This window comes from Phasianus colchicus, chromosome 7 (genome assembly GCF_987193195.1).
Source record: "Phasianus colchicus chromosome 7, bPhaCol1.hap1.1, whole genome shotgun sequence".
NCBI lineage: Eukaryota > Metazoa > Chordata > Aves > Galliformes > Phasianidae > Phasianus > Phasianus colchicus.
In genome coordinates, this window is record NC_143442.1 from 24,734,175 (window position 1) to 24,754,765 (window position 20,591).

Here is a 20,591-nt window from a genome sequence, read left to right on the forward strand (position 1 = left end):
AAGAATACACATGAATATAAAAGCCTAGGATGTTTTAGCACAACACTTCAGTTTCAGATTTTGTGATATCAAAACTGTCTACTAGAACCATCCACAAACCATAAGGTAGCACCAGCAGAAAAACAAGGCAGCCATTCCTAGGCTGAAGCTCATGTCAGTGAGTAAAACAATCGCCTACAGTCTTTCCACCAAGCATCACACACCTCCAGCTCCAATCTGATAGCTGCCCCACACTTGGGCTGGAGGCTCCAGGAGAAAGCATGGAAGCTTGGCCCCATTATTGCCTGCAGGTGGGACAATGCCTAGGAGAGGGTTGCCTTCACTTCTGCAGGAAGCCAGCTCCCACATTTAGTTAAGATCTCTCTTCAATCACTTCACTGAGTATGAAAGCAACACTTGCTCTTGTAATAAAGCCTGCCACCTGCTTTTCAAGTTCAAACTTAATGAGCTTTCCTGAGAAAATAACTGCCAGCTATTGTACGGCTACTGCTGGAGCTCTAGAGAACTAGCTCAACACAAAGGACAATGCACCACATTCCTCCTGAACCACCACTTCAAATAAAGCCCGTGTTTTGAAACACAGCACTACAGCAGCAACTGGCTGATTTTGTAAAGTCACAGGCTGAGAGTCATCCCATCATCTTCTAAGAACATTTCTTTGTTGGATTTTTTCCCCATGGAAATGCTCGAAGAAGTCATCAGATTATTCAGTTGGTTCTGACTTATTCAGCAGAGGAGCATCTCACCAAGCTCATCAACTGAACGCCCAAGGGCAGGCAGCTCAGCTTCTGCTGGGGAGTCATGCCCAGTGAAGAGCCCACATTTTCTGAACTTCCATCTTTTTACTGCTCGTTGTTGCCTCAAGTCTCACGCCACAGAGCAACCTCAGCTGTTCTGTTCCAAGCATATTTTTTACTACTTATTCCATCAATTCTTTCACCTCCTGACACTTTGCTGTCTTTTCAAGGGCCGCTCCCATCTTCCAAAAGGTAAGATATTACAGCACATACCAGGTTCAGCTTTCCTGAGACCTTCGCAATGTGTGTTAGCATGGGAGGAAGTATCATTCACTGTCACCACTTATCCCTCAGCCTGAATTGTAATCAGGCACTGCAAAATGCAGCCCTAATTACGCTGTCTCGAATGACTGTGCTGCTGTTCATTAAAAAGAAAAGTCAAATTACTGAATCCCCTTCTCATCAGTCTCTGTTGATAGTTACTTCAACGATCAGGGCAGCATTAAAGAGACTGCCTATGAAAAGTAAAACCTAGAGCATAGTCTCAACTAAGCACAACTGTTTCTCCCTTACAAAAGGCAAGTTCAAATACAGTGGGGAAGGAGGCAGCAAAGCAGACATCAGCAGTACCACAGAACCTCAAGTCAGAGAACACAAAACAAATACCAAGAGGAAGGTGCAGCAACCATCTACTTATTGCAGAGTGCTCAAGGTACAGTTCTGGTTAAACAGCACACTGCTGTGGAAAAACCACACAAACCACACCTGAAGAGCAGACCTTGCACGGGAGGGTCAGCACAGCCAAGGCAGTCCACCTCTCATGCCAGCCTCATGGAGGAGACGAGGCTTTCCCTTGCACAGAGCCCTGCCAGAAACATGGTATCACACGCAGCCCCAGCAGCATTTTCCATGCCAATCTGCAACTCAGTGACAAAGCAGATGTACATGTTTTAAAATCTCATTAGACATAACAGTAAGAAAGACAAAATTCCATCAGACACCCCTGTAAGGATAGGTGGCAGCAGATATATTTGCCTTCAAACAGTTTTCAGGTCACTCAAAAAAGCATCAACCATAGTCAAGTAACAAAGAACAGCAGCTTACCCCCTTCCTGAGGATCCGGGCTCTCTGGAAACTCTCAAAGGAGGCGATCTCCAAGTAGAGACTGTTCCTCTTCGGCTGCCAGCCCTTAAATGAGAATAGGGAGAGGCAGACCCAGGTCCACCCCTTCCAATCACACAGGTGAACTGCTTGCACCTGTGCTCCCAGGGCTGGCTACACCCCTTCACCAGGTGCTCAATCACTGGCTCAGGCCACGGCCTAACGGTTCTCTTGCAACCCCTCAGATCATATTTCAAGCACAGCTCTGCAGTTCACAACAGAAAACAAGATAAAAAGGATCTGCTCCCTGGGCCAGTAATCCAGAGTTAGAAAGTACTATAATTAGAATCAGGAGTGAGATTGAAGACCTCAGTTTGTTTGCAAAACTAATTAGCTAATGTTATTAAAAAGCAATACAGGATAAACCAGAGCACAGTCAGACTCTACAGCTAGCAAAACGAAGTTGTGCTTAGGATACGCTGGGGGGGGCGGGTGGGGGAAGAACAAAACACTTGATGGATTAGATCAGATTTCAGCCTGAGCACTATTCATACAGCTCAGAGTTAGGAAATGGCTCTGAGGGTTTCATCATAGAAAACACAGCCACTTCACAGCAAGATTTATTAATACATCCAAAAGAAAGAAAGAAAATCATTTTGTCACACTATATACAGATAATACATACAGTGTTTTATACACATATTACATCAGTTTTTACACAAGAAAAATATACATAAAAATGTAAACTTTTGTATACAAAAACCCTTAAACAAATTAAACAAGGACCAGATAACAAAAGGAGACCAATCTATCATCATTTTCATTGATTTTTTTTTTTTTTAATGGTAATACAGTACATTCATTGAGAAGTATGAGGAACATGTGAGCCAACTGATCCTATTTAAAGGGAAGTACAAACAGGAGCTTTCCTACCCACCCTGGAACGCTGTCAGAACCGCTCTGGGAGCTGCTGGCACTGCGACTGCTCTCCTTGGGCATCCCCAGGTCCCGCTCTCCCCAACACAGCACATCTGCAGAAGCAGTCGGGGCTTTTTGTGCCCGTCAGCGTGGTACAGAATGCGGCAGTGCGAGTTTGTATGTTCCCTTTAAGCAGTCACTATTGGATTTAGCTTTGCTGTAGCAAGCTGTCATTTTTCCCAATGTATGGTATGCTGAATACATGTTGGGGATGAAAGGGAACAAGGAAGGGGTGTAAGAGACTGCTAATCCTTGCTACCATGCAGTTACTTCAAAATCAGTTACGTTTGCAAGCTACAATTCACTGGTTCAAATACACTGCCTCACCTGTGCTTTCCCACTGCAACTTTATGTTTTAAACTCGAGTGGCCAAACAGCTGTACGAGGCTCTTTGTTAGAAGGCTGTTTCTGATATCAGTGCGATCACACTGCCTTTAAAATGACACCAAACACAAACTTCTCTGAGACAGCCTTGAAAAGAGTGACCGTCCCCTCTAAAGCACTTCAGATTGTCCATTTGCCACCTTCTCTTTTATTAAACCCAAAACATAGATATTTATTCTTAATTGCAAAGAGGATATTGGTGGGGCTGACACCTCTTTTGCTCCACTTGCAGATAAACATTTTGGGGGAATTTAAAAACAAAGCAAAAAAAACACAAAAAAAAAACAAAAAAAACCCCCACAATAATACAACCCAAACCCTAAAACCTCAGGCATTAAATAAGAAGGTAACTAATGAATGATGATGAAAAAAGCAAATGTCTTTGGAAAGAAACAATAGACTCCAGCAAAGGCTTCTCACATTAAATAAGTTAAAGACTTGTTACAGACATCTTCATAAAAAATATCCATCCTCCACGAGTATGTTAACGTGAAACACGACAGTGATGCACCAGAATTATTCCTGGAAAGTACAGAAGAGCACGAGATCTCCTCAGTGCCATCAGCACTACCAAATGTAGGAGGTGAACAGTGACTGAAGAAGGTAAAATAATGGGGAAAGCTGTGTAAAAGAAACCATGAATCATTAATTCTATTTAGAGAAGGGAGGTGGGCAGAACGTGATTCCAATATGCCTCAGAAGGAAATAAATACTTCGCAACTTGCACTTCCATTTCTTTCTTTCCATCTTAAGTGATGGTGGGAGTAAGGTCTGCTTGCTTTGTTGTTGGTGGTGGTTTTTTGGTTTTTTTTCCTTTTTCTTTTTTTTTTTTTCTTTTTTAATAACAACCCTTCTAGTAAAAATTCAAAAGACAATTACAAATGGCTTTAGATAATTAAGAGTCTCCTTTTTAAAATAAAACTTTGATAACACATTTCTCCATTTCTTCTATATAATGCAGCTTCAGAGAAAATATCTCATAAGGGACAGCGATTTGCAAAATGTTTAAAAAAATGCCATCCAAGGTTCGTAACATATACACATGTATATGCAGGACATCTACACTCTATATACATATTTAATATACGAATGCATGAGTATATACCAGGAGAGGACCAACAAGTATGTTCTCCACATACATAAACTGAAATAGGGTCATCTATGTGTGCATATATGTATTATACACACACAGTACACAGCCATACCCATACACACACCCAAACATATGTATTATAGAAATCGTCATGTATGATTGCATGAAAGATGGAAGAGTACATCAGTTACCTTTTCCTAATAGAAATGCAAGGAAGACAAAATTCCATGGCTGAACTGTGGCCAAGAAAAACAGTGTCATACCCAGACTAAAAACATGGACTGCAGTAAGGCCTGATGGCAGAATGGAGCTGCGCTCTCCTCTGAAACCACAGGTAAGCAAGCCATGAATGTCAGCAGTGCTTACGTGTGACTGAGCAGGTTTCTGACAGCTGCTTTCTGCTAAAACTACAGGGGAACTCCAGCTAGCCAGAAAATGAAACAAAATACTTAAAAACACAATTTACTTGCATAAGCAAAATCATTCAATGCACAATGAGATGCAAAGTTCTTGCATGCTAATGGTCAACTCTGCAGCTCACTTTAAAATCTGTTTATTGGTAAAACTAACGAGCTGTGTTTCTCTTGATATGTTTGACAACAGCGCTGCTCAGAACCAGCACAAGGCTGCCTTCTGCTCATTGCTCTCCTTACGGGAAAGGCACACTGAGCTCCCTTTTTCTCCCTGGGGCTGAAAATTAAGATGTTTTCAGTGGGTTTGCTTTTCTCATTTTGAGTATTTACCTCTGAATCGTAGTGCTGGGTTAACCTTTTAATATGCTAGGTAACTTTGCATCAGTTTCTAAGAGAAGTTAGCGTTCATCTACAAATCAGTCACAGTCATGGTCAAGTACAATTGAGTAACTGGAAAAATCTGCCTAGGGTCAAGCAAATGCTCCGGGCCCAATTCAGCTGCCACTGCAATCACCCAGAAAATTTCCCTAATGCATAGGAAGGGCTGGACTAGGCCATTAGAGCTGCTTACTTCTATAGCATGATAAGCTTCAGAGATACTGGGACAGCGGAGAGCTGGAATGAAAGTAATGGAGTAGCAAAGCAAAAGAGGTCGGCATTGCAAGAGGCCTCACTGAGTATTAATATACACAGAAGCAAAAATGTACCAAGGAAATTCTGCTTTGAGGGCTGAGGTAACAAAAATCAGTGGTGACCAAGATCAGACCAATCACTGACACCAACCAAAGCCCTCAGATGAACTAAGACCACCTTGTTTGGCACCACGTGCTTACCTGTTACACATAGGTTATGGCTAGTCTTTCTTTCAGCTCACACACTTGTTCATGTAACGACAAATGCACGTGTGTGATACTACATATATTCCACCTATACATCTGTATGCATATATATATATATATATACACACATATAGATTGATTGCATTCATACCTATTTATCGTGCATCATGAGGACAAGAGCACATTCAGCAAAGTGCTACCAACATCTCATATACAGATATCTCTCTCTGTACAGGTATACACAGAAGCAGGTCTGTTTTTCCCCAAAAGGCATACAGATTTATGCTGCTAGCTCCTATTACCACCACACAATGAGAAGGAAAGGCCTCTGACAACAGCCACCTCCCTGCCCTGTTCACTCGTACATGCAGATGCATGGGAAAGGAAATGCACTGTGTCATGGACGTACTGAGAGGGAAGGGAATGTACAAAAACTTCAAGGTTTGATTTGCAACTGCTTTAAAAAAAAAAAAACAAACAAAAAATTAAAATGTCTGTGAAATACTGGAAGCTCTGTTCATCTAAACAGATTTTTAAAGCCACCGAGATCAGCATCACTAAAAGTGAAACTGTATGAACAAATAACATTTAGGTTTTACTTTTCTCCAGCCTAAATGTTATAACTGATGCACAGTATGAAGCATAAGCAAAAATGTAAGAATGTTTCTGATTCCTCACCCTTTCAAGTGAGAACTCTCAAAGAAATCTTCATTCTCCAATTATGAAAAAAGCTAAATGGCCAAAACCAAATTCCAAAACTCACAAGTGGAATTCCCTGGGCTGAAAGTGTATTTTGCTCTAATCCCAAAACAGCAATTCTGGAGCAAAATCAATACACACAAAGACCTTCAGGAAAGAAAAGAATCTGCTTTGAAGACAAGAGCCTCTTACAGAATGGAGATCAGTCCTCAACCAGTGCTCCTTACAACCTGAGTTGAAAACCAAGTACAACTGGTTAACCACATTTTCCACCTTTCTCACACCAAAGGAGTATTAATTTGCAAAAATACATAATCCTTCTGTCTCGTCGTCATCACAGAACTCTCCATTTCAAATTCTCCTGAAAAATATCACTCAATTCTCCCATCCCTCCTCCTCCTCTATGTATTTTATGTAAAGGCTGTCTTTGGGAGCTTGGTATTTTCATGACATTTTAAACAGGGCTCACTGCTAGTCATTTAAAAAACAGTAAAATTGACATGATATCAGAATTAGCCTTATAACAGAAGATTATATAGTAGAGAGTTTGAGTTATTTATACAACAATGAGGACATAGGAACCCCCTACTAAATAATCACATTTCTACAATACATTCCATCACCTCTCGACTACTTTTCTCTTTACAAAACTATGACCTACATACATTATACACATTCATATCGCACATACATCCCCCCCAATGCATATTTTTTGTGTGTATATATCATACATACATGCACACAAGCAGTCTAATTCTATTTATAAGTCACAGTGGGAATTCCTTTGTGAGGAAAGGAGGGGGAAAATTCCTGAATAAGACACTGAGATTTCTAATGTTCTGACTTTTCAAATTCCAACTCACAGAGCTAACTGGAAATAAATACATTAAAAAAAAAGTCTTAAAACTTGGTTCACAACTTCCAGCTACAGTAGTTGGATTTTTTAATTTGATCTATTTACCCTGTAACTAAATGTCTAATCAAAGGTACAAACCACAGATAAATTATTGCAGAATGTAACACTCAAAGTAAAATTTAAAAAGAGATATAGGAACAGTAATATAAGGGTTAAAAAGAGTTCTATGCTTTGTTGATACAGGATACCATTTTATTTTAATTATATATATATATCTATATATAGATATAGATATAGATATCTGCAAGGTAGCAAAGAATAGCTGTACACCTTGACACGGCAAAATCCAGTGTAAAAAGGTGCTTCACTAGTTTGTCTTCCCAAAAAAGCTTGTATATAATTTTATAGCCATTAAAAACACATATGCAACATAATTCATTACACTCAATACAGCTTTAGTATAAAACTTATAATTTATGAGGTGATGTTAATAGCATAAATTAATATACCATTTCTCTTAAAATCTACAATAAGTATTCTGAAAGCTCATTGGGGAAGGGTATCTTTAAATAAAAAGTTTAAAGCTGAGCGTGATGAAAAAGATTCTGTATGTTGATCTTGAGAGCCCCGAGAAGAGAAAGAGTCCCTAAGCCAGACAGTGGACTAGAAAATTGAACACGGATTTCTCTTTCTTGCACTCTCACTTAGATGACGCTCTACCTTAAATTATTATTTACTTTTAAAACTATTTACTTTTTTTTTTCTTTTTTTTTTTCTTTTTTTTTCTTTTTTTTTTTTTTTGTTAACTGCCCTTATTTCCACAAGGAATCCCTGAGACATACCCAAAACTGTACAGTGAAGGTAATCACTGTTCAGAGAAACTGGTTCAACCCCTTCTGGTAGGATGTGTAGATATTTTGCATGAGAACCCAACTGTTCATCACTTCAGAATCAATCTGTTTTCACTGGGACCAACTATGCTGTTTGGAACGCAGGTTAGAGTCATTACAGGGTAAATCATCCACTCCAAAGCAGAAGCAAATGCCATGTCAGTCAGCTACATTAGAGCAATCTGCATCAAAGTTAAAGTTTTCCAGAGGATATCTGGGGACATCACCTACCCAGAGCTCACTTCCGTGGGCGCCGGCTGGTGAAGGCAGCAAGCAGATAAAACATTAGTGCTGCTGGACCAAGTGCACGCGCATGTACTCTGTGTATCTCACTGTGTGTGTGCTTGGGGGCTAGGGAGGGGAAGGAGCACGAGGAATGCATTTTTCCCTCATCATCTATGTACAGTTTTAAGGTCAAAAGCCTGAATTTGAACCTGTTGACTTCCAACTAAATTCTGTGAGCCAGGGAAGACTGAAAAGGTGCCAATGCTTATAAGGAGCTGGAAAAAGAAAGCTTTCTCTACTGATGTCCATCTACAGCCAAGCCCACTGACTTCTTTCATGCTCCACTGCCACCCTATTCCACAGGGGCCAGAGAACAAGGGTGTGGAAGCAGAATACAACAGGGGAAAACAAAGAACCAACAACCAGGAGACAAGTAGCAAACAGCAAAGGAAAAGCTCCCATAACTGAGTCACTTTTTTGGTTTGTGTTTAAATGGCTGAAGATACGTGTGAGAAAATTGTTCCAAGACATAATATTCTGCAATTCCTCCTTCTCCCACAGATTTTTCATTCCCAACAATTTAGCTGAAAGAGCTAAGGTCTCTCACAGGCTAGGAGTCACCTGAAGTTCAAATTTAAGCTTAGTAAATTCAAACGTCAATTTTTCCCCCAATTATCTTTACTTTTAGCTGGGCTTCTTCATACAGCTTTTAAAGAGAATAATCTATAACTTTTGTGATTTTCTACTGATGCACCCTCAAAACAAGAAAAATCTGTGAGAAGGCAGATGCTCACTAAAAGCCTACACATTCACTGCTGATGTGTGTGCTCCTCAGCATCCAACCTATCAGTGTGCTGTGAAACCTTACTCACTGAGCTGAGATATATTTCACGTCTAGTACACTGTCATTCTAGCACCCCAGATGTATGCTATGAAATGCAGGAATCTCTCCTTCTTTGTGTTTCACAGCCACATTCACTCAGGATCAAGCCACAGAAGACTTATGGTTGGCACTACCTACACTGGAGGATGGGAGACTAAAAGAAAGAATGATGGAGAATGCAGAGGGAAGGAAATAAAAGGAGCAGAGAGGGGAAGAGGAGCAGCCCACAACACCCCAGCACTAAATATCACTCAAAAGATCCAAACCTACTCCTTCAGTTAGTATCTCCACCACCAGAGGATGTGGTCATTGCAGTTGCAACTGGCCTGCATAGGAGACTTCTTTACATGTCATGGCAAAAATTCAAAGGCAAATAGAAACATCCCATGAGGAAAGCTGCCAAGACACCCACACAATGCCTCACTGCAGAAGAATCACCAAAGGTAAGTTGCCTACTGTTTGCCTGCTGAAAACTCCCCTTGCTGCGGACTGCCTTCCACCACTTGACAGATTCAGTTCCAGGGAGCTGGTCCTGCTGATGCAATGCAGCAGCCAAGCTGCTACAGCACCACGGAAGAGTTGGAGCTTCAGATGTGGACCAGCAGCATGTGTACTTAATCACTAGGGACAACTTCTCAGTGAAGACACCTCTACAGGGTATTATTCCTTGAGACCCATCTTCCCTGGCAAGCCAATTCAACCCTAGACTGTACTTAGTTGTGGTTACAACAAAACAGTGCCTCTAACTGAATGTGGGTACTAGCCTGTAAATTCATTCCCAGCCCCTCTTTTAACATTTCTTCCCTTACATTTGTACTTCCAATACCATCTCTGATTTTTGCCTAACGTGTTGTAAGCTTCTCAAGGCATTCTAATGTTTACAAACAGTAACTGTGAATCCTCATTCACTAACCTGCAGAAAGAAGTGGGAAGCCTAGCTGTTGCAGACTATAGTGTATGAGGCAGACCTGCATCTGTGCTACCTCTCAGCATTATTGATGTAATTGTTTCACTGACCTTTATGTCCAAAGACACAAAGAAGCTTGCTACCAGTGAGAAGAGAACTAGGCAAGAACCTGGGGGAAGTTGAAAGCTGGAGGGGACAAAAAAGGGCATCTTTCCTACCTGCTTGCATCACAGATGCATCTTCTATCAATTAATGACAAGGCCTAAGAACAAATCAGCCTTGAGGTATCTAAGTGAATATGGCTCCCCTCAAAGTTGGCCTCAAATCTTCCGAAGTGAAAGTGTGTCTAACAGAACACCTTACACACCAGGCCACCATCAGGCTGCTCCTATCAGCCTCCGTACACTGCTATGTGTCATTCTGTCAATTCTTACACTTTTGTACAAAGAATAATTGAGATGCAGCTATTAACAAAAAACGATCCTAATGGTACTTTATTCTAGGTCTAATTCTTTTCTCAATTCTCTACAACTCAAATCTTATGTAAGGAAATTAACTTTTAAGTTAAACTAGCTTTATTCCATCTATTCATATGTAAAGGGCATGACAGATATTGACCAGCTCAAATCAATGGACTGCAATTGCTACACCGACTCTTTGGTGAAAGGGCGATTAGAGTGCTAATTGCTGTACAAGGAGATGATATTCAAAAACCTCAGCAAGAGAGTATGAATGCTATTCAGGAATTACACAAGGACCACCTCATCCAGACCTGCAACACTTCCCAGAAGAAGAGGTGCCGAATTTTTGGCTGCGCAAGGTTTTCAACGGGATCTTTTAAATCCAGCAGTAAGACACCGATCCACTGAACTCAATGGGCTCTGCAGGTATAGAAGCCTACTGGCACGAACCCTCCTGTAAACCTAACATCAGTTCTCCTAAGTTCTCGTCAGGCTGTATTGGTGGCAGTGGTAAAACAGAAGGCAAGAATGGTGGCCCATTTCAGAACTCTATCAGACAGGACAGAGGGATTCCTACTTCCAATCTATATGAACAAATTCATTTTTAATAGTACAGTTTACTGCAAATTTAGTTTGCTCACTGAAAAACGTTACCTAATCACTTTTCAGAAAAAGGTCATCAAGGGATATACAAAACTGAAGTTTAAGTGGCTGAAGAGCTGATGTCCTAGGCTGCCTTATAGGAATGCAGATCCTTAATGGCCAATGATTTCAAATAAGAATTATGAACCTGCGTAACTTTGATAGCTTTTGAAATTCCCTGACTAAAATAACACTCAGATCAGGATCTGGATTCTGTTCTGAATTACGCCAGTACAAATTCACAGTGACCTTATTCCAAAGAGCTCCTCTGAAATTTATGCCAATTTGAGCAAGCAGAACTTGGTCCTCCATTCCTCCCCCCCCTTCACACCCTGCATTTGCTAAGAAAGAGAAATGTAATGTGGAGCAATTAAACTCTGAAATAGCTGCAGCTTCATTAGAGAGTTTGATGGGCACAAGAATCATTTCAAGACCAAAGTCCTGAAACCAATTTATAGAAATTAACATCCTCTAAAAATGACACAAATACACAAGCAGATTAAAGAATTAACCATTTGGTATACTAGTTCTTCACTCTTTTTCAGTCATCCAAAACATGAAGAAAGAATATGAAAACACAAGGAAAATCATTTGCAAATCAAACAGTTGTCTTCTCAACAAAGTATGGGGAACTTAATACAAAAATAAATAAATGCCTTGTTCAGATTTGCCTCATTTCACAATACCACTGGGCATTCCTCAATCAGCAGGACAATCACAAGCAGGATTTCATAGGCTTCAATTCAACTTTTTACATGATTTAAAAACATTTAAATGTTACAAACATATTTAAATCACCACTTAAAAAATATCTGCCTTATATTAAGATCTATTTTACCAAGTATGAAATAAGGACTTCATAACAACAGAAGCATGAAAATCAGTTTTGTTTCCTCCACCCACGTACACTTGCAATTTCATAAAGGACATACACATCATCCATACTCCTTTAAGTTTAAGGAGGACAAACCTTTCAAGAAAAGGAGATAGTATGATTGCTATGATAGTAAGGAGAACAAGACTTCTCCCATTTAAACTCTGTTCTTTAGCAAGATGAAAGGAGAGGTTTGGGTCAGAGTTCAATGTGGGCCTGACTGCTAATGAAATGACTTTCTATAGAAACTAAACTTAGTTCAAAGATCTGTTGCTCAAACAATTTATTACGCCTCTCTGTTACATGTGCTTGGTTCTCAGTTTCCTGGACTAGACTAGAATATATGCAGGTAGGATGTACTACACTAAGGTGGAAGGAAATCCCTCTTCTACAGTTGGAGACTGAAATGTGGGTTTTTCTATTCTCTCTCATTTGCATCTCAGAAACAAGTCAAGAATAGTAGAGACTTGTTATACTAATGAAATAGAAGTTACTTTTACAGTCAAAGTATAGTAGCAAATCTGAGCCCTATAAAGTCGCAAGCGAATTCCTTTTTTCCCTTCCAGTAAAGAGATACATGTAAACACCTCTGGATTTCTGCTGCTGTTATCCCTTGGATTAAAAACAAAATAAAAAATAAAAACATCTAAAAGCTAGTGGACTCCATTCTATAAGAACTGAAATTACTCTGAAATTACTACCTAAAAGTCTGAACACTTTCTTCAGCAGGTGGGCAGTAAAAGCAAAACTGTCCTGCCAAAAAAAAGAAAGCAAAAAAACTCGTATTTACCTATTTTGCTTTAGTGATTTATCTTTTGGTTAGCCATGACTGCTGATAGGTACCTGCTAGTTCCTCACACACACACAGCTTCACGTTAAGAGCATTAAGTCCCATAAGAAACAAATGGCTTGGTGTGAAAAAAAAGCTAACAAAGTCATAATAGGCAGAAACAATTTGAGAAATGCATCTGTTTGGAACTTACCAAAGGGCCTGAACTAGACTTATGTGGATGGGCAGAATACCAACTGAATTCTTTCAGTTTCACCTGGAAAATACCTGTCAGCCTGTCAGGCAAGGAGTCTGGGACAAAGCCACACTTGAAAAGGCAAATCATCAATGTTACAAGGCCACAGTAATTCAGCAGGGAAGGGAATTTCTGCACAGGAATCTTCACTATACCATTATTCTATTTCAACGTTTCTGGTTTAGTTTAGTTTTTATTTATTTATTTATTTTCCTCTGGGTTAGTTTTGCATCAGCCTTCAAATTTATGGGCAACCAGTCAATTGTTCCCCTTGCTGCTCAATGAATTAAAAATCATCATCATCAAAATAAAAGTCAGCATGCAGTAAGAACAGTGACCAGATCCAAAAGGGGATAAATCCCACTTTTTCCACTTTTTCACCAAAAGCAGAAAAAGAACTGCTGCTTCCTGCACCCCAAACACACACACACGCACACAGAGGAGATCAAGACACTATCTTAACAAGCTGTCAAAGTCATTCTTGAACCATGGTCTTGTTTTAGGACTTCAGTGCACTATTCTCAATTCAATGTGCGCAGCCAAGTTTTCAATGCCAGATGCTACCTTTGGGAAAATAAAAAATAATAATAATAATAATAAAAAGACTTCTGCCCACTGGAAAACTTTCTACCAGATGCTAATGGGATGGCAAGCACTGATCCAAACCCTAGGAATCAGTAACATGCATCCGTAATCTGAGGTATCTTCCCATTGCTAGGTCTTACTGCTAAGATCAATTACATCCAGTAACTGTGCTGTAACCTTAAGGAATTACTGGGGAACAGTGAACCTGCCTGCACTAAATGAGCACCAGTGCGTAACAAGCACATGTGAACGCTACAGCAAGGTTCACAGAGGGCTAACCCTGGTCAGTACTGAAGCTGGGGTTTTCTTTTTAACCCCTTCATTTAAAAAAAATTAAAAAAAAAAAAAAAAAAAAGGGGGAGGAGGGGGGAAGAGAGGACAGAAAAAAAAAAAAAAAAAAGGAAGAAAAGAAAGATAGAAAACACAGGTCCCCCATCTACCTGCACAGAGCCAGGCAGACAAGCTCAGCTGGAAGTGGTGAAGGGCGCAGATGCGTTATTGGTACTGGTAGCGGTGGCACCGGTCACTGCAAAGCCTGTGGGAGGAGCTATGGAGCTGTGGCTGGGCTGCAGGTCCTTGGGGATGCCACTGTGGGAGCTCAGCTGGTGCCCAAAAGCTGCGCTGAACTGAGGGAGCTGTTGTTTAGGGGAGGTGGAGGCCATGAGTTCAGCAGAGGCAGGACCCATGCCACTAAAACTGGTCTGCGGCAACCCCGGAAGCACACTGGAGCTGTTGGGGGTCACAGTGGCGAAGGCAGGCTGTGTGGTCTCTGAGTGCGAGGTGGTAGGTGGTGTGGACAGGGAGGTGGACAGGAGATGTCCATCTGCACCAAGAAGGTTGCTAAACGGAGAGGGGTCCCCAAGATTGACAGGAAGGTTTCCCCAGTGAGTTCTGGGGTTGACCACCCCGCTAAGTGGCACATCCAGCTGAGTTGGGAGCAAGTGCTGTGCCATCATGGGCATCTCTGCTGAAAAGGTAGCTGCCAGGTTATCACCAGAAAAGGATGTGGTGTGAGGGGATGTGATATGGTCACTGTAGGGAGACGGCACATGCTCACTATCATAATGGCTTCCATGGGGTGAGGAGTGTGAATGGTCACTGCTGTATTGCTGTCGTGAGGTGATCAAGTCATCTGCCTTGCTCAGCAGCTGGGCAGGGTGGGGCCTCTGGGAGGCATGGCTGCCATCGTGAAGTCCATGGAACTGTCCTGGGAAGGCTCTCTCCCCAAGGCCACTCTGGCTTATCAGAGTGGCAGAAGTAAGGCCGACGTTGGCTGGGGCTGAGAATTGCCCCTGGATCTGCCCTGCCAGGGGCGTAGGTGGGTTGGACAAGGTAGCAGAGCGGAGCAAGTTCTCATCCAGCTCCAGACCGGAGAAGTTATCATGTACTATACGCCCATTCAACAGCTCCCCCAGATCCGTGTTAACCTCTCGACTCAAGGACTGCATTCCTGGAGCTCCAGCACCTGTAGAGAACACCCCTATCCCTCTATCTGACAGCTCCTGAACTGGCACACCATCTGTCTGTGTAAGTACTCCAATGGTACTCAGGCACTCAAGAGAAGTTACAGCCTGTAGGGCCCGTTCCAGTTCTTCAGCCTCTTCTGTTGTTGGAAGGAGATCTCCATTTTTACCTGCAGAAACAGGGACACCGGAAGTTAAGCACTCATCTCAGGCGGCCCCCAGCACTCGAAGGATGCAGGGCTACAGAACAGCACTGTATAAGTTTCCAGAATGGCTTGTGGTACAGAGGAAGTTTCCTTCACCAGTGTTGACTATGAAAGCAGCGTAAGAAAAACCAGAAACTAAAACCTTCCTCTCCTGTGGAATTCCTTCTCCCTTCCTCCTCTTCAATTTGTAGGACAAGGTGCCCCCCACTCTCACTGGATTTAAAGCAAAAATGCTTACACAAGATTTTCATCATTGCTGCAATAAAACAAATTGTCCACAAATTCCCTTCTGCTTACTGCATTATAGCCTAAAATTTATACAATCAGTACAATTTAGGCTAATTTCTACTAAACTGCATACGCTGATATCATATCTGGTCAGAAAATGAGCAAAGAAATCACATACTCCAACTCCAAGCTGTTCTTATTTCTTTGTTACCTGTGATAGTTACTGAGCTTCAGAATCCAGAAATGCGGGCTGATCAAAAGCTAGTTTCAAAAACGTATTTAAAGATCTTATTTTCACTCTCTTCTCCTTTTATCAAAGGCCAACATTGAACGTGATTTCAGCCCCACTCAATGGCAGAAAGATGCCATTACTAAGAATATGCTTGATTAAACTGCAACACTGACAGGCAATAAAAATGCAAAATGAATTATTAAAAAGCTAAACCAATTAGGATTTACAGAGCAGTAATTATAAGAGCAAGCATTCATCTACACACACCAGCCTTCTCAAAGGCTGCTTTACTTCAGAGCTCACAAACAAACAATAGGGAAGACATATTCTCCCTTGTCTAGAAGTTACTGCCTCTCTGGGAAAGCAAATTGCCCCTCAAAATGCATGCTTCAGAAATACTTGTTTCTTCAATTCACTGACTGTGTTCACACTAGCATAGAATGAAATAAAACGATACCTTCAAAGAAATCAAAATCTTGCAAGTCATCGGGCAGCCGTGGCAGGACATCAGAGAAGTCTTCCTGATTCAATTCCAAGTCATGTGGAATGTCTGTGATTTCATTGGCGATATCATCAGGCAGCTCATCGGCACTCAGCTCTGGGGTGGAGGGGCTCCTGGACAGAAAGAACCATCAGTCCCTGGTGTTTGGCTTTGATTCCTTCAGACAACAACTATTAATGGACATTTCCTCACATTTTATCCATCAAATTCAGTATTTGCTCAGATCTAAAATTACTGACTCTAAGTTCTGTTGGTTTTTTTTTTCCAACAGTCACATGGAGATTTCTCTGGAAGCATCTTACTGCTCCAGATGCTGATCAGCACAGCAACATCACACCTTTCTACAGTGCTTATTTACAGTATTCAAGATAGCAGAGAGCAGGATGGGGCAAGGCTGCCACTAACCGTATATGGGGCATCTCTACTGGCAGTGAGACACTGGCAGGCATGGTGAGGTTCCCTTGGGGCACTGCAGGAGGAATAGGTTTCTGGGGCCGGCGTGGGCCTCGCCTTCTCTTCTTCTTGTGTTTTTTGGTAAGTGCGGGTGGCTTTGTTTTTTTCCTGGGTTTCCTCTGCTGCTGGTGCTGAACTTTACGGGAGCTGTCCCCCCTCAAGAAGTTGTCCTTTGGGAACAAAACAATAGCAGCAGAAGCAAATAAAGAACAAACATTACTTTTCTTGCCTTTCTTTCCCCTTATTATGTTCATATGTAATACAAGAGAGACCGCTAACTTAAGCCCAGGCAAGACACAAACATTAAGCTGTTTCTTCCCTCTCTGGCAAAAAAAAAAAAAATCACAGACACCAAAGTATGGGGTACGTTAAATAGAAGAGGCTGTACAGTGTTATTTAACAAAACCATCATAAGAAACCCTAACTAAATCTCTGCAAAACTGTTATTTTAGTAGCGTTCCTATGAATATTAAAGACAGAATACTTTGGTAAGGTGGTAATAATGGAATGTAGCAGCTGCAGACAGCATCTTCAACTGTCCACTTCCATATAAAAGAGACAGCACTCTAGGACTAGGGATTTGTAAAGAGTATGGTTGAGCAACTATGGCCTCACTGCTTTTTAAGAGTAACCCATTAGATGATTAAGTAGCAAAATCATTATGTTTGCAATTGCTATCTACACTTCCTCTAGAAAATGCCTGGGATGCTGCATAGTGAGGTCGTTTGAAAAGCAGTGCTCTGTCCATACCAAAACTCATAGTACATTCAGATCCAAGGGCCAGGAGTGAGTCCAAATAAAATAGCCATAGGATCTCTAAGTAAGACATTTTTATTTCTTGATACAGGAGAGGACGATTTTCTCATGTGCAATTTGTTATATCGTCAAAAGTATCTAAAAGAATTCTACAGCATACTTCACACTAACCAGGAATGTTTTACCCTCTTAAGAAAGAAAAAGGCAATGAGCTCTTAAAGTTGTGAATTCTCTAGTTATCAAGCAAGAGTTTACTCAGTAGAAAGAAATAATTATGGTTTTGTACTTACCATTTTTTTGGCATGTTCTTCGCACAGAGGTGTCTGATGTGTAATGTCAAAAACTGGCACAGAGCACTGCTGACCATCTGCAAACTTGGCTGTGCAACTTGAGAAGAGCTGCTGAGAACGGTTCAGTAAGATATCTGTGCATTTCTGAATCAGGAATAACACACAAGGCAACGATGGAGAAACGCCCTTTGATTTATCCATCTGGTAAAGATCAGAGCCTTCGACTTTATCTGTCCACGGATGCTACTTTTAATGAGTATCTTAACTTTGTTATTCAAGTTCAAAGCTAGGTAAGGCTCAAACCCAAGTTTTAAAGCGAAAAAGTGCATTCATGCAGAATCTCTAATGATTTTATTATATATTGAGATAGTTTTATGGAAGCAGCTATTTCACTAATGAGTTCTTAGCAAAAAGAAGTCTTTTCCTGGATTCTTAATCAATAGATCAATAGTACCAGTTGAAGCAGTGTAGTCAACATGACTATTTCCTTACAGACTAATGACAATCCATACTGAAACATTAAAGAAAGACTATTTCTTAATTCAATCTTTTGAGGTACATTCTTGGCATTTATCTGTACAACTCAGACAAAGAAGTTTCAAGATCCTTCCTGCTCCCCTGAAAAAAAGATGTGTAATCAGACACAAAGGTCAAGTAAATCTAAACGTAAGCTCACTGATATTTCCTTCAGAAAAATTCCCTGCAGAAGTGAAAATGTTTCTAGTCTTAAAGCAAATCAAACAGGTATTTCATTGTGGCTTTTTTCAGCACCAGTAGAAGTGCTCCTTCAGTCCTGAATAGTTTTCAGTTTGATTCTACCTCAAGATCATTATGTTCAAAAAAATACTAAAATGCTAAAATGCAAAGGAAAAGAAAAAGAAAATGGGAAACCTGCAGAAGGTAATCTGGATTGCAGACTGCTTGTTTCAGGTTTTCACTGAGAAGAAAGCGTAAACAAAACAGGTAGAAATGCAAAAATTACTATTCTTGACCACTCTATATAGACCCACAAACAAAACCACTTAAATTTAAAGAAAAATAAAATAGAATTCTGAATCACAAGGAAGATCCAAAACACAGCCAATCCAAACAACTGAAAAGGTGCCGCCATCTGCTAGCAACTGAAACAGAGACACACTAGTCTCTTAAAATACCAAAACCTCCAATAAAAGGAATTTCACCTACAAAAGCTCTAAGTCTTCATCTATAAAAAGTTGAAGCCTGCAGAATTCTTAAGTATTCCAGGTCAGAGGTCTGCCTGTTTATAGCGTTCAGAATTAAACCTCACATCTAGTATGCTTCCTCCTTTCTGTGAGCTTCACGCGTAAACTCTTTACATCTTTCCAGATGTTGCTTGAAATTCTCTGCAATGGGAGTTCTTCCTCATTTAGAATTTGGACTTTCTGACTCCCTCTCTTCTGTTTCTTTAAACAATGCAAAATAACATATCTCCACGTTCCCAGTCACTGTGTACATCATCTTTTTCAACCACATGTGAAAACTTGTTTCCATAAACCTTTCACAGGTAGGCAGCCTACTTGAATCTACCAAGAATTATATGAAAGCCATGAGATTGAGGGCCGCGTGTTTTGTACCATTTTATCCATGAAATATAATCATTTTCCTACAGATTTCTTATACCCACTAGACATAGCTTACAGGAGTAAATAATGTGATTATGAAAGATATCAGTAACAAACCACTTATCTTCAGTGTCTGCAGACCCACAAGAAAAAACTAAAAGCAACACAGCTGACAAGACACTAACAAACACTCATTACTTTGTGACAACATCTTTGTCCATGCAAGAACCTAATGAACAACTGTAAAGCAAGAAAGCTTCCACTTCCAAACAGTTAAGAGGATACGCTGAAAACAATGCCTGGTGAATGGAAGGGCCTTGTTAGTGCATGGTTCTCCCTTCGAAGTCCCACTACAAGTTGTCGGTTCTGCATCTCTCTGCCTGGCTTGGCTTGTGCTGAAACAAAAGCATAGAAGAGTTTGGAGTCCAAAACCCAGTCTCAGGTATTAACTTACCACAATCATTCTACTGACTGTGGCACAGCAGGATGAAACACTGTAGATCACGTGTGTGTGTGTCATGATCCAGATGGGTGCACATCTACTACCACACTCTAAACAGGGATATAGAATAGATGTCAATGAAAGGTGAAGGTATCACTGTATTAAAAGGATTGTTGTTAATTTGATGGGGCCTTAATTGTAAAGAGAGGTGCTCTGGTGCTGTTACTATGTAAATATTACTACACTCTGCAGCAGAGCCCAGAATAGCAATGAGTGTCATCACAGGTGATCCTTAAAATGAAGTCAACTTTCAGAATACAAAGTATTGGGTATGCCCACATGGGCAGTCAAGTGCATTTTCAAGCCTGTTCATAAATCAAAACATGCCGAGCATCCCCAGAGCTTACATGCAAGCATGTGCTCAGACAAACTTAGACTGAGCTCTGGAGTGGCAGAGCCTGAGCGTGCTCAACATGGGTAAAAGCTCTCCTTCGTCAACGTGCTACAGCCCAATCCACCAGCAGTGCCCAGAGCTGAGTGCTTCCTCAGCACAGCCTCGGTGCTTTGAGCCTGAGCTGCAAGCAGGCAACCAGACAGCAGTGTGGATGAGTACTGCAAGTGTTACACAGCTCACTCGGTGTTAGCCTGCTCTCAAGGCATTTGTCACCTTCACGTAGATAAAGCTGGAGGTTCCAGGGCTGAATTTCACCTCTGTACACGTTGTTTTCTAGGTTGACAAAAAGCTGTCTGTAGCCTGACTGCTTGCCTTCATCCATTACTGTCATCAACTGCACTTTGACTGAGCAAAGTTTTAGTTAGCGATTCTACCCGTGAAACATTTTGT

The 20,591-nt window shown here is 41.0% G+C and overlaps 1 protein-coding gene across 5 annotated transcripts in view; it reads right to left on the reverse strand.

The window, feature by feature from the left end:
• Nucleotides 1-2,445: 2,445 nt before the first annotated feature.
• Nucleotides 2,446-20,591, reverse strand: part of INO80D (INO80 complex subunit D) — a 43,421-nt gene continuing 25,275 nt past the window's right edge. For 4 of the 5 annotated variants that reach the window (XM_090144161.1, XM_031601284.2, XM_090144158.1 and 1 more), the window contains 6 exons: nucleotides 19,591-19,700; nucleotides 17,723-17,856; nucleotides 16,629-16,846; nucleotides 16,179-16,336; nucleotides 14,033-15,225; nucleotides 2,446-13,571 (listed from right to left, as the gene is read on the reverse strand). In XM_090144161.1, the coding sequence (XP_090000287.1) occupies nucleotides 14,057-15,225; nucleotides 16,179-16,336; nucleotides 16,629-16,846; nucleotides 17,723-17,856; nucleotides 19,591-19,700 (1,789 nt within the window). In that variant the 3' untranslated portion in view covers nucleotides 2,446-13,571; nucleotides 14,033-14,056. The remainder of the gene's footprint in view (nucleotides 13,572-14,032; nucleotides 15,226-16,178; nucleotides 16,337-16,628; nucleotides 16,847-17,722; nucleotides 17,857-19,590; nucleotides 19,701-20,591) is intronic. The other variant, XM_031601282.2, reaches the window with a different exon arrangement.